The following is a 13,080-nucleotide window of genomic DNA, read 5'->3' as shown; positions in this document are numbered from 1 at the left end:
TGTTGCAACAACACAACACAGGAATGTCCTAAGGCTGCTTTTTCAAGAGGCAACTGGATTGTCTGGTTTTTCTTTGAAGACGTTTTGCTTCTCATCCAAGAAGCTTCTTCAACTCTGACTGGATAGTGGGGAATGGAAGGATTTATAAATGTATAAATGCTTCCATTCCCCACCATCTAGTCAGAGCTCACCCCCAAAACATATTTGGGACAACCATGACCTGGATGACTGGGAATCTCCATAGGCATTGGAAGGAATTGTTGCTCCAAATTGCCCATACCATATGGTATGATGTAAAAAGCAATGCGAGTTCCATCCGCTGGCCAATGCCGACTGGCCACCACGCGGAGGAGAGCCTTCTTGGTGGTAGCCCCGACCCAATGGAATGATCTCCCCGTGGAGATTCGTACCCTCACCACCCTCCAGACCTTCCGCACAGCCTTTAGAATCTGGCTATCCCGTCAGGCCTGGGGCGAAAGATTGTAACCCGCCCGAATGGTATGAATGTTGCGTTTTAATCATGTATTGTCTTATATGTAAAAGTTTGTTTTCCCCCACTTCCTTTTGATTGTGAGCCGCCCTGAGTCCCCCCAGGGAAAAGGGCGGCATACAAATAAACAATCTAAATCTAAAGCTAAGCATGGAAAAAAACAGGGGGGGGGGCATAACATTTCTCCATGATATGCATCATACTTCATTCTCAGAACATCTCATCTTGTCTTCTGCTAACTCTATTTAGAGAAGAAAGTCACTTTCAAAGACATTGCCTCCTACTTTTAAGGATTACCATAAAAGTGGATAATTTTGATTGCAATCTTTTATTTGTTAAAGTGTATTCAGGGTTGCTTTATTTCATTGGAGAGCAACACAAGAAATGAAGTTTAAAAAAATAACCCTATCCCCCCCTTTTAAAAACCCATGGTTATGTTAAACCATTGCATCAGTGAGAACAAGTAAACAAGAAACTATGTCTTTCTCCTGTACTTAATTACTAGCTATAGAGAAGGTTAGTGAAAGATTTTAGTCTGTAATCTGAAGTGCTTTGGTCCAGGAAAAACACACCTAGAGTTCTGTAGAATATACAATTTGGAAGCAAAATCTTCCACTAACCCCCCCCCCCCTTTAATTATTAATTGTATTTCTATACATCAATGCTATACTCACACACCTGATTTTTCTAAGCAAGACATAAAAAGGGCTGAAGACTCGAGAAATCTCCTCTGGTCTCCTCTCCAAATTGAGGGGTCCATCTGGATAGATCAGAAGGCCACTGCATAGAAGGCAATAAAATAAAATGCCAATTAGGGGTACGCAACATTGTCCATTAGAATAAAAGTATTTGACATACTGTATACACACAGAGTCTCATGGAAAGCACAATCTTAGTAAAACCAGATTGTTCATTTTTTTATTCCTTTTAGCAATAATTTTTGAGCATATTAATGGCACCGTCATAAGTGTCATCTTGCTTTCTGGAAGGCCTTGAAGAGCTGGTTCTTCCCTCAAGCATTGGTGTAGGATGAACCCAAGAAGATGATATGTGGATGTGTCCCAGGGGTACCAGAGTTTTTATTATGCTTGTTTGGTTGTTTTTATTGTCTTGTGATTTGCCATCCATAGCTATATAAGCCTTTTAAATAAAATAAGAAAAGATATACAGTACACCAAGTTGTCTAAGCCTTTCATTAATAAGCTTTCATTTTCAACAGCTTTCAGAATTACTTTTCTTAAGCCCTTTCATTTCTTACAGAGGTTATTGTTGACCATCATGCATCTTAAAGAAGTATCGTTACTGCTTTTTGCCAAGATAGGAGACACCATATTTTGAAAGACTATTGCAATTGTAATTTGGCAAAACCAGAAGTGAATAGTGAATAGATTTGCCATTAGCAAATACTATCTTAGTAGTGATCCATAGTAAAATAAAATTTGCTTTTGAAAGACCAACCCAATTAAAGAGTTGCCACTTCTTCCATCCTAACCTCCACCTCAGGAAAGGCAGGCAAGAGGGCTGTTTGAAAAGAAAGCTATCCAGAAAATTTGAATTAACACTCTTAGTTCATGTTCTACACCAGCTACTAAGAATAACTTGATGGCAGTGTTAAGAGATCAGTAGGGTTCCTTTCTATATCAGGAACAAATCTGATATGCTGGCTCCTGTGCTTTAAAAAGCAGAAACAAGTTCATATGCATGATGAAGATCACAAAAACATAAAATGTGATTTTCAGATGAAGAGCTATGCCAGGAAACTAATATGCCACAAGAGAATTTGAAATGAAATTAAATAAAAGTTAGACCTTTTACTATATAAATTCGAACCAGGAAACAGATTCCCAAAGTTTTATACGAAATAATTTTTTTTAGAAATAAATCAGGGTTGCAGTTACGTAGCAAAGAAGGAGAAAGAATTTCATAAATTGCAAAACATTCTTTGGAGGAGCATATTATATTCACCAATGTCAACCATGCAGGAAAGCACAAGAAAAGACACAAATCTGAACCCATAATAATAACTTAATTTACTGAGTAAATGTTATGTCAAATTACTTGTTCCAAATTCTTTTGCTAGGAATATGTGGATCATGCTACTTTTGATAAGAAGTTTAGTTTAGTTTAGTTTAGTTTTAGTTTTATTATTATTTATAGGCCGCCCTTTTCCCTGAGGGGACTCAGGGCGGCTTACAAAATATAGGGAAGGGGGTACAAAACAGTAAACATGAAACAATACATGAGTAAAAATAGTACACAACATACATTCATCATTCGGGTGGGGACAGATTACGATCTTTATCCCCAGGCCTGACGGGATAGCCAGGACTTGAGGGCTGTGCGGAAGGTCTGGACGGTGGTGAGGGTACGAATCTCCATGGGGAGATCGTTCCAAAGGGTCGGAGCTACTACTGAAAAGGGTCTCCTCCGTGTGGTTGCCAGTCGACACTGACTGGCAGATGGAACTCGGAGGAGGCCTAATCTATGCGATCTAATAGGTCGCAGGGAGGTAATTGGCAGGAGGCGGTCTCTCAAGTACGCAGATCCACTACCATGAAGGGCTTTATGGGTGGTAAGTAGCACCTTGAAGCGCACCCGGAGATCAACAGGTAGCCAGCGCAGCTCGCGGAGGATAGGTGTTATGTGGGCGAACCGAGGTGCACCCACAATCACTCGCGCGGCCGCATTCTGGACTAGCTGAAGTCGCCGGATGCTCTTCAAGGGCAGCCCCATGTAGAGCACAAGAAGCCTAATTCTGGATGAGTACCCTCCCCCAATGCTGAGCGCTGACCACCGATGGAGAATGGACTCTAGACTGACCTTGGCCCCGGGCCGGAGAAGGAGATCTGTGACGTCTATTGTCAGAATGGGATCTAGATGTCCTTTGGGAGGACCAGTCCCTTTGGACTAACCCTGAAGTGATGACCCTAGAGATTGCTGAGGTGATGAGCCTTCTGATGCTCTCAGGCAGGAGGTCTAGCTCCTCCAGGTCCTCCTGAGGGTCGCATGGGAGCCGGACCCTGGGGAGCTAGATGAGAGGGAGGTAGATAATCCCCAGATCCCCTATCTGAAGGTTCGCTACCCCCATCCCTAAACGATCTAGGGGAGATGTGAGGTCACCTGCCTGCAAAGTCTAGCCGGAGAAACAGATGGAGAGGGAGGACTGAAACCTCTAGGAGGCGAGGCAAAAGGAGGAGGAATCGGTCTCACCGGAGACCTGGTTCTGTCTGGAGATGCAGGCCTATCATGGTGAAATTGTTTCTCAGCTCTGGCCACTCTCTTCTCCAAAGCCTTCTGTCTGCGGAGTTCATCCCTCACTGTGGCTCTAGAAGGGCGCTAATCTGCAGATGGCTTAGAAGCCACTGCCCTGGGTCGCAACCTTGCCTGGACTTCCTCTCTCTCCTCCCCATTGCTCCCTTCAGGGCCCTGCGCCGACCCGGTGCTTGTAGAGGCCATGCCTCACTCACATGGCTGATCCTCGTGGGGAGTCAAACCGGAGGGCCCCCCACAGCCTCGATATGTGGCCACGATGCGGGCTGAATAGATTTCTGCCAGTCTCGATGACTGGCCATGATGCAGGCCTTAGTTGGAGTTATCAGCCAATGCCATGAGGTTGCTCCAAAATGGCCACCGCGCCTCGTGGTGCACAAAATGTCAGCCGCCCCGTGAGATGGCTCTGAGGTGAAGGCCTCCAGGCGAGCCAAAGCTATTTGCACTGCTCCCTTCTTTAAAACCTTTATTTAGGTCACTGTGAAGGCTTCCGAGCCTCAGGAACCTTAAAGGCCACGGTTGTTTAAAAAGCGGCGAGGCTAGAGTGACATGCCAAAATTTCATCCGCTGTGGCAAGCTGTTAAGAGCGTGGCGGCCTTAAGGCACGTCAGGGATAATCCCGGCAATGCGGGCCACGTTTGCGGCTGTGGCCTCTGCGATCCTACGTCACCTTAGAGCCTCCAGGAATCTCGGCTGTGATGGGACTCCGTCACCCCTGCACACCCAGGAGTCGGGCAAAGCCCCCTCAGGCCCAGAGGCAAGGACCGGGAGCCCTGCCTCCTTATGACAGTGTTTTTCAACCACTGTGCCGCGGCACACTAGTGTGCCGTGACATAGTGTAAGGTGTGCCGTGGGAAAAACACTTTATATATAGTCAATATAGGCACAGAGTTAAATTTTTTTAACATTTTCTAATGGTGGTGTGCCTCGTGATTTTTTTCATGAAAAAAGTGTGCCTTTGCACAAAAAAGGTTGAAAAACACTGCCTTATGAGACTGAGTAGCAGACTCGATGGCCGGCAGTCTGATAATTTAGCAATTTAGAGTATCCAATTAATGGAATTAATATAATAATTATCAGAAGCTCAAGGAGCCAAAACTAGTGCTTGGATCAGAGATTGAGAGGAAACTGGGAGCCAATAGGGAAAGATGGTGTCTTTAAGAAAATTCCCTCAGTCTCTGGACCAATCAGGCTGTAACTAAACCCAGCTATAGCCCCTCCCGCTGAGCTGCAGGAAAACTACTATGTCCAACATTTTAGGAATTCCAAACCTACAGAAGCTTCTATAGTTTCCATCTTGTAGGTGGCTGATTTGGTAGTCAAACACCAGCTGTTTACTAAACACATACCTAATAATAGCTAGGCGGGGAATGGTGAACATCAGCTGGGGTTCATATCCATCAATCATCTCCTGAGTCAAGTAGCCAAGTTTCAAAGCTCTAGGTAAGCAAAGGGAATAAAGAGACAGAGAATTAGATACTAAATCTGTGGACATGTCTATATTCCAATTGATTATTCTGAATGTACATTGGGCCAAGACAGTGGTGCTATTCAGCCGGTTCTATCCGGTCTGGGTGAACCGGTAGCGGCGGTGGCAGGAGGCTCCGTCCACCCATCCGGACACCATCATGTCCTGTTTTTGACACTCTGCACATGCACAGAATGTCCTGTGAACACATTTGCGAACCGGTAGCAAAGGTAAGTGATTACCACCCCTGGGCCAAGATAGTTATCCAAAGGAATGCTTAAAGATTTGCTTACAAAGCCTAGCATCATTGTATTTTATATATATATATAAAATATATATATCTGCTGGCCCAGACTACAGAGAGTGAAGAAGCTGTGTCAGAATGCTTACCTAGCCACTGTTTCACAGAAGAGCACAACAATCTCCTGCTGCCTGTAGATCTCTTCAGGGGATTTAACAGAAACTAAAGACGACACATAGCTGAAAAAGAGACACAGTTTGAAGTCCAAATGAACATACAATGCAACCCCTCTGCATTCAAATCCCAAAATAGTTTCCTTCTTTTTGTTTTTTTTATCAAACACCATTTGGTTATCACTCCTTAATTATAGGTAGTCCTCAATTTACACTCATTCATTTAGTGACTCTTCAAAGTTATAAAGGTACTGAAAAAAGTGACATGATCATTTTTCACACTTATGACCATTGCAGCATCTAGCCAGATGATTAAAATTTGGATGCTTGGCAACTGGCAAGAATTTATGATGGTTGCAATGTCCCCCCAAATCATGTGATCACTTCTTGCAACCTTCTGACAAACAAAATCAATGGGGAAATTAGATTCACTTAAAAGCTATATTACTAACAACTGCAGTGATTCACTTAACAACTATGGCAAGAAAGGTTGTAAAATGGGGCAAAATTCACTTAACAAATATCTTGCTTAACAATTGAAATTTGGGGCATAATTTTGGTAATTGTAAATCAAGAATTACAATTGTAAGTCCAGGATTATGTGTAACTAATTGGATTTATCCAGGAGATTTTTGGCATTGTTTTGTTTATGAACCAAAGAACAGCAATTAGGATTTTTCATCTTTGAGTCCACCTATCACTTATTGCTCCTTAGTCCAGTTCAGTTTATTCAATAAATTACGTAATATACTTTACCAAACCTTGACCCTGTAGCTATCTTTTGTCAATGAGCACCCCCACTCCAAGCAGCTGTTTTCTTCTCAAAAGGTTAGTTCTGCTTATTGCTCTCAAGGTCAGGGACTCGCAGTCCAAACTGTGGTTCCTATTTCTAACTCTGACCAAAGTCCTTTCTAACCCTGATTTCTCGGGGGGATTAACAAGTAGGACATAAACTGATATATAAGTGAATTTCGTCATACCTCAGTTCAAACTCAGCAAAAAGCACATCAAAGCGGATTAATGCTCTCTGGATAGTCTCTGAATAAGGTCCAGGTTGGTTTAAGCTTTGCTCTCGGAGAACCATCCGCACCACCTCTAAGCTGCATAGCAAATCTTTGGCCAAAGGACGCAGCCGTACTCCATCTGCCTCCTCCACATCAATGTAGGTGCGTGCCATAAGACACTAAAGGAGAAAAAAACCAAGAATACAGGAACACTCCTTATCCCTTAGCTGCCTTTCCACAATAGAAGACAAGAAGTTCTAATTCAGCTACGGTGAAGGATGCTGAACCACAAGGCCCTCCCTATTCACCAGGACAATGCACAGCCCACCATAAGATTGAAATCCTATCGGGAGGCTTGGAAAACAGCTATTCACTTAACATCTACCCAGTTTAATCCTGACAATGCATGGAGAGAGGAATAGTCCAAGGTACCTTCTTGTGATCTCTCTACCAAACCACCTGGTTTTGACTTGCCTCACTTTGTCTGGTAGAAATTGAACAGAATTAGGGGTGATACTGGAAGAACTGCAAAGAGGAGGAGGAGGAGGAGAAGGAAGAGGAGGAGGAGAAAGAAAGAAGAAAAAGAAATGATGATGATGATGGGAGGAGGAGGAGAAGAGGAAGAAGAAGAGGAGGGAGGAGGAGGAGGAGGAGGAGGAGAAGAAGAAGAAGAAGAAGAAGAAGAAGAAGGAGAAGGAGAAGGAGAAGAAGGAGAAGAAGCAGCAGCAGAAGCAGCAGCAGCCTTTCCCCAACACAGCATACAAGTTGTTGTAGAGCAATCTTCACAAAGTACTAAGTTTTAATTTCTGAAATAATTGCAGCCTATATACCTCAGTAAAGAAGGAACATTTATGTCCTAAATATTCAGCAACCACCTGGACCATACTAACTAGCTGATTTGTGAGCCACTCAAGAGTTGTGGTGTCAGATGACATACGTATACCGGTAAATGTTTTAAATACATAAATAGCATAAAAAACACAGGAGGTGGATATTGGAACAACAAAATCAGATTATCAGAGAGCATGGCCATGCAAGTGCTTTATATCTGAGTGCAATTCCATTTACACTAGATATTAAACGCAATACAAAAATACAAGACATTTGATTCTACCAGAGCATATTCTGGAGCTATGGCAGCATCTCGGTATCTTCCCTCCATGACTCACCTCAGCAGCAAATAACATATGGTTCCGTAGGTTGTCCACTAGAAGGTCTTCAGGGAATTTGATGACATAGTCACGGCCATGACGTTCCTTGGGGATACATTCCTCCATGATCTGTTCTATGATAGCCAGTAATTCAGCCTGCCGGAAAGAAAAGAAATACTTCTACTTTTTCTAAAAATACACTTGACTTATTCTCAACATATCAATAGATAGTAATCCATTCGTCTCAAATACATCCTGAAGGGCAAATTCATAGCTTTGCATTTGAACTAGAAATGAATAAAACTACAAAGAATCAGCAGGCTATAAGAGAGCACTTGTAACATGCTCTTCTCCAGGGGTGTCAAATCTGCATCATCACAGTGTTGTCACATGACGTATCGTGAACTTTTCCCCTCTTTGCTAAACCAGGCATGGGCGTGGTCAGTTCATGATGCATTTGGCCTGTGGGCTGTCAGTTTGACAGCCCTGCTCTGCACTGAAATCAGTGAAAAGGGGCATATCCAGAATTGAGTTTGAAACATTTGCAAGAATGGGCCACTTTTTTTCCCTTTAGCTGAGGGATAAAATTTTACTTTGGAAATATAAAATTATTTTAAATACTTAGTAAGACACTATACATTGCTGCAAAATGTCCATATTTCTTCTTGCTACTCAGTGCAATACAAACTGCACCACACAACTAGTACTCTGGAAAGAGGGAAAAGCCAGATTAACTTTTAAAGACAGTTTGGTATAATGGTTAAGGCGTCAGTCTAGAAACCAGAAGACATGAGTTCTAGTCTTGTCTTCAATCCAAAGCCAGCTGAGTGACTTTGGACCAGTCACTGTCTTTTCAAACCTAGTAAAAAGGCAGTGACCAATCACTTTGAAATATTGTCAAGAAAACTGCAGGGAGTTGTCCAGGCAGTTGCCCAGAATTAAGACTGACTTGAAGACACCAACAACATCAATATTAGTGCCTCAAATTCAATCCCAAAACATCGGGAGCACCACTTGAAAATCACTCAGTCAATTGCAAAGGGCAGCTTTACTTGGAACAGCTTACATCCTGTGACAATACCTTTAATATCATTAAAAACAACACCTATCTATTCCACGCTCTTGGGAAGGACTCAAAAGGTGGATAAAAATGCCAACTGCAGTCTAAACACCTGGCTGGCTGACTGTGCAGGCAACCATAATAACAATCCTTTAGTTGGTTTCCCCGAGTATGATCAGAACTGTAATTTAACCCATTTGAAGGGCACGAGCTAAGTGGATTAATGAGTCAGGCTACTCAACTATCAGGGTTTACAGTCCAGCTTGAGTGGAAGTATCAGGAAATAGAATGACCATTCATACCATAAACCTCTTACTTGACAGGAATAACCTCTAGTTCTGGAGTTCCATCAGGAAAAAGGTAAATAGAAATCTTTGCAGGGACGCATGTGGCCATACAGGAAAAATGCTAGAAGAAAATTCCACTTCTGTTTGTGAATGCTGCACAGTTACATTCGCCACCTCCTGACTGCTGACCGGCTACCACTTCGTACCTTTTGCTCTCCCTCCAAATAAAATCTTACCTGACTAAGATGCAACTGGTTTAACAGTGTCAGATACTGTTGGGGATCAGTCTCTACATCCAGGCAGTTAATTTCTGTTACCACTTGAGTCACTCGTTCATCAGCATAGAAAAACTGTGACAGCAGTCTTGGATCAGAACGCTGAGGAGAGAGAGAGAAGCCTGGGTTATACACAGCCATACAATATGAGACACTCATGTTCAACAGCACCTTAATTACATGTACACTTTGATATCAACAAGGAAATTCCCTTGATACAGAAAAGGAGTTGCCAGGTGAATTCTAATCTGGCTTTTTCCCCAATGTGCTTGTTTTCTATATCTGGGTAATTTTTTAAATTAAGGTGCACACAGCCCAGCTGCATTTCATTGTGACAAATGAAGCAAAAATTATATCTGTAATCTAGGTATATGTTTATAATATTTTAGATTTTATGTTTCATATTTTGTATTTTTATTCTTTGTGATTTTATCAAAATGTGATGTGAATGTGCCATACGATAAATAACAGTCCAGCCTGCCATCTTACTCCAGAATGGGGACTATATCTACCAATGGGGCTTCAGTCAGAAAAGTGCCACCTCTTTTTAAAAGCCATATTCACAGTTTTATTCTTCTGCCAAGAACTATTGTTTTCCTACAAAGGTCAATTAAGGAAGATTTATAATTCCTCCTAAGTCAGTCAATAGTGTGCAAATAGAGTGAAGTCTACAACTTTATATGATGGGATGTTGGCAGGAGTCTCCGATTCTTATCCCAGAGAAAATGGTTGTATAATTAAGGAACTGAGAATAGGCACCTTCAAGGTTGAGAGTTTACTGGATATATGGCTGCAGACAAACAAGCTGGAGGAAAAGGTTCAGGATTTGGAGGAGGTGGGGTGCAACAAGCCCAGAGAAGTCAGGATTCCAGAGAGTTTCAGACAGAGAAACTTTGTATATGACAGATTTCCTAATTTGTGAAAATCTCCTTGTCTAACATTCTGGTGCTGCTTGGGAATGCAGAGCAGAAAGATTCATTGTTTTGCCTGATATGAAACCCTGCCATTAAGCACAGAAGGGAGAGAATTTTCTTGTTACACACTTTGCAACTATTTCATTGAGCAGAAATTCTCCAAGGGCTGGTTACTCAGCAATATCTCTACTTAATTCAAGAATCAGAAACCAATCTGTTTTCTAATTGAGCTTATCAACACGATAGAAAGATTAAAATGTATACCACAGGAGAACTATGAATGCAATACAAATTAATATATAACTAAAACAAATATAAAGCAAGTGAAATGGACTACAGAACCTTGCAGTATGTACTTGCAAACGGACGTGCAGAATCTAAAAGGGCATGATGTAATTATAACAAAGGTGGAGAACCTTTCTGAAAAAGGGTCCACTGATAGGCATTCACCTGTTTAGGATGACCCACTCCCCTCTTGATACGGAGAGCCCCATAGAACATCTGTGGAGCTGCTGTGAGTATTAATCAGGAAACCTGGCAGATAAAATTGCTCAGATCCATTCTGACTTATCTGGACAGATCAGACTGCAGTGCCTGGGGCGTGGTCTGATCACTGGTGATATGATCTGGGATGAGTTTTAGCCAGTGACTCCTGAAGAAATGACAGGGTTATCTCTGTTGTCAGCTTGACCTCCATTCCTGGGTTGTAAAAATGGCCAGAGAGATGAGCCATGGTTGGGTCCATGCTATGGTATTGGCCTTCTTATATGAAATTGTAGTACCTCTTGCTTTGAGAGAGCTAGTGAGGCTGGGGGAACATTGTTGAGCAGCTGGTCAGTCTGCAGTTGATGAGAACCCTGGAGGGAATGGATTGTGTAGACCTATTTCAGATTGGGATTTTGCACTGACACAGCATAGATCACTGGTGGTAGAGAAGGAAGGGAGATGGTAATGGAGGTGGCCACCCATCCTTGTGCTCTTGATCTCTCAGTAGCTTGAATATCATTGACTGCATAGCTTTCTGAACCAACTCTGCAGGTTGGGTATTGGGGGCATGGTTTATGGGGATTCTCTTTCTCAACAACTAGTTTCAGATGTGTTAGTTGGGTTAGATAAATTGCTCCCTAGGCCATTCCCTCTCTCCCTTCCCCTTTGACAACCACATGAAGCTACTGGATAAGGTTATCCACTGGTTTGGGGTTTGGTATCATTAATATATTGATGACACACAATTACATATTTTGATGGTGGGCTGGTCAAATGGGGCTGCTGAGGTTCTGTCCTAGTGCCTAGAAGCTTTGTGGATATAAATAGGGAAGAACTGTCTCTGACTTAATCCTACCAAGATCAAGTGACTTGAGATGTAGAAATGTTCCACCTACGCTATAATTCTGAATGGAGTAGCACTTCCCCATTCAAGAGTGTCGCACAGTCTGGAGGCCTTCTTAGACCCACAACTACTACTCACTGACCAAATGGAGGTTGTGACAGAAAGGCCTTTGTATCAGTTGTATGAGTTGAAAGCTCTCCTAGATTGGGAAGCCCTTAAGACAATCACTCATGCCTTGGTCAGCTCATGGTTTGATTACTGCATAACACTTTACACAGGGCTGTCCTTGAAGATCATATACAAGCTTAACTGGTCCAGAATGCAGAGGTACAGATAATGATGGGCAAGCCTCAGTATGCCCATGTAACACCTTTACTTTGCAAGTTACATTAGTTATTAGTTTGTTTCTGGATATAATTCAAGATGGTGGTAATTGCCTATACATGGCAAACAGCCTGATTACTTGAAAGAATGCCTTTCATCCATAGTAGCTGCCTGAGATTTGGCAGGGTTGATGTGCTCTATGGATCCTTTGATTAAAACAATGTTAGCTATCAAAAGCAGATATTCTCTGCTATAGCACCTGCCTTCTCGAATAAAGTTTCCCTTGAGATCTAGGAGGGCTCTGCACTGCTGTATTTTGGAGAGCCTTGAAGTCCTGGCTCTTCACTCAGAGCTTTGGCAAAGTAACTGAAGCCTCTTCTGAGTAATGTGAGATTACTTTGCCTCTTATTAGGTTTGTGTCACCTTTGTTCTTTGCTTTTATCATTGCATTATTTTATTGTTCTGAGTGTTTTTACTCTGTGAATTGTTCAGAGGTGCCATAAGTTAGGCAATGTAAAAAACCCAATATAGTCCTGTAAATAAGAACAGGAATAGGAGAAGAGGCAGAAGGAAAAAGATATAAAAATTATTATTATCAGTTTAGTTCATGACAGCAGATTAACTTTGGGATTAAGCTTGAAATTTGAAAAAAACTGAAATCAGGTAGTAACAGCTAGTGTTTGCATCTGTTATCTCTTTGAGCCCATTCCAAAGAAGAGATGCAGTCCAAGTTTCTGACAGAAACGAATCCTAGCCTTTCACTCAGGTTCCACTAACTGGTAGGACTATTAATATGTTATGTTCAAAGGCCTGAATGTTTTCTATCACTGCAATAAACAAAATACAGCCCCATTAGTCAGCTGCTTTGTTCTATTCATATGGGGAGGTTTGGGGTTGTTTGTAATGGTAAAACAGGGTAGAAATTTGGTAAACAAAAACAATAGGTTGTTTCCCAAATTAGGTCATGTCATAATGAATCTTTAAAAATCACAAAACACTTCCTTTTTCTTGCGCCAGACCAACCTAGCTATTTCTCAAGGATTGCTAACTTTTAATCAACTCAGTTATTCATACTAAGCACTATGTTCTTGTT

The 13,080-nt window shown here is 42.0% G+C and overlaps 1 protein-coding gene across 1 annotated transcript in view; it reads right to left on the bottom strand.

Moving 5' to 3' along the window:
* Window positions 1–13,080, bottom strand: part of ZFYVE28 (zinc finger FYVE-type containing 28) — a 36,903-nt gene that overhangs the window by 7,407 nt on the left and 16,416 nt on the right. Inside the window, exons 2-7 of the mRNA XM_087709329.1 lie at window positions 9,381–9,521; window positions 7,816–7,953; window positions 6,623–6,825; window positions 5,619–5,708; window positions 5,110–5,199; window positions 1,169–1,270 (exon numbers count right to left, since the gene is read on the bottom strand). Coding sequence (XP_087565455.1) covers window positions 1,169–1,270; window positions 5,110–5,199; window positions 5,619–5,708; window positions 6,623–6,825; window positions 7,816–7,953; window positions 9,381–9,521 — 764 coding nt within the window. The remainder of the gene's footprint in view (window positions 1–1,168; window positions 1,271–5,109; window positions 5,200–5,618; window positions 5,709–6,622; window positions 6,826–7,815; window positions 7,954–9,380; window positions 9,522–13,080) is intronic.

Source organism: Thamnophis sirtalis, unplaced genomic scaffold (assembly GCF_051295495.1).
Source record: "Thamnophis sirtalis isolate CommonGarterSnake01/CBP01778 unplaced genomic scaffold, rThaSir2_p1.2 scaffold_3, whole genome shotgun sequence".
In the NCBI taxonomy this organism is placed as follows: domain Eukaryota; kingdom Metazoa; phylum Chordata; class Lepidosauria; order Squamata; family Natricidae; genus Thamnophis; species Thamnophis sirtalis.
The sequence above is the reverse complement of the archived record's forward strand: the minus strand, read 5'-3'. Positions and strand labels throughout refer to the sequence as shown.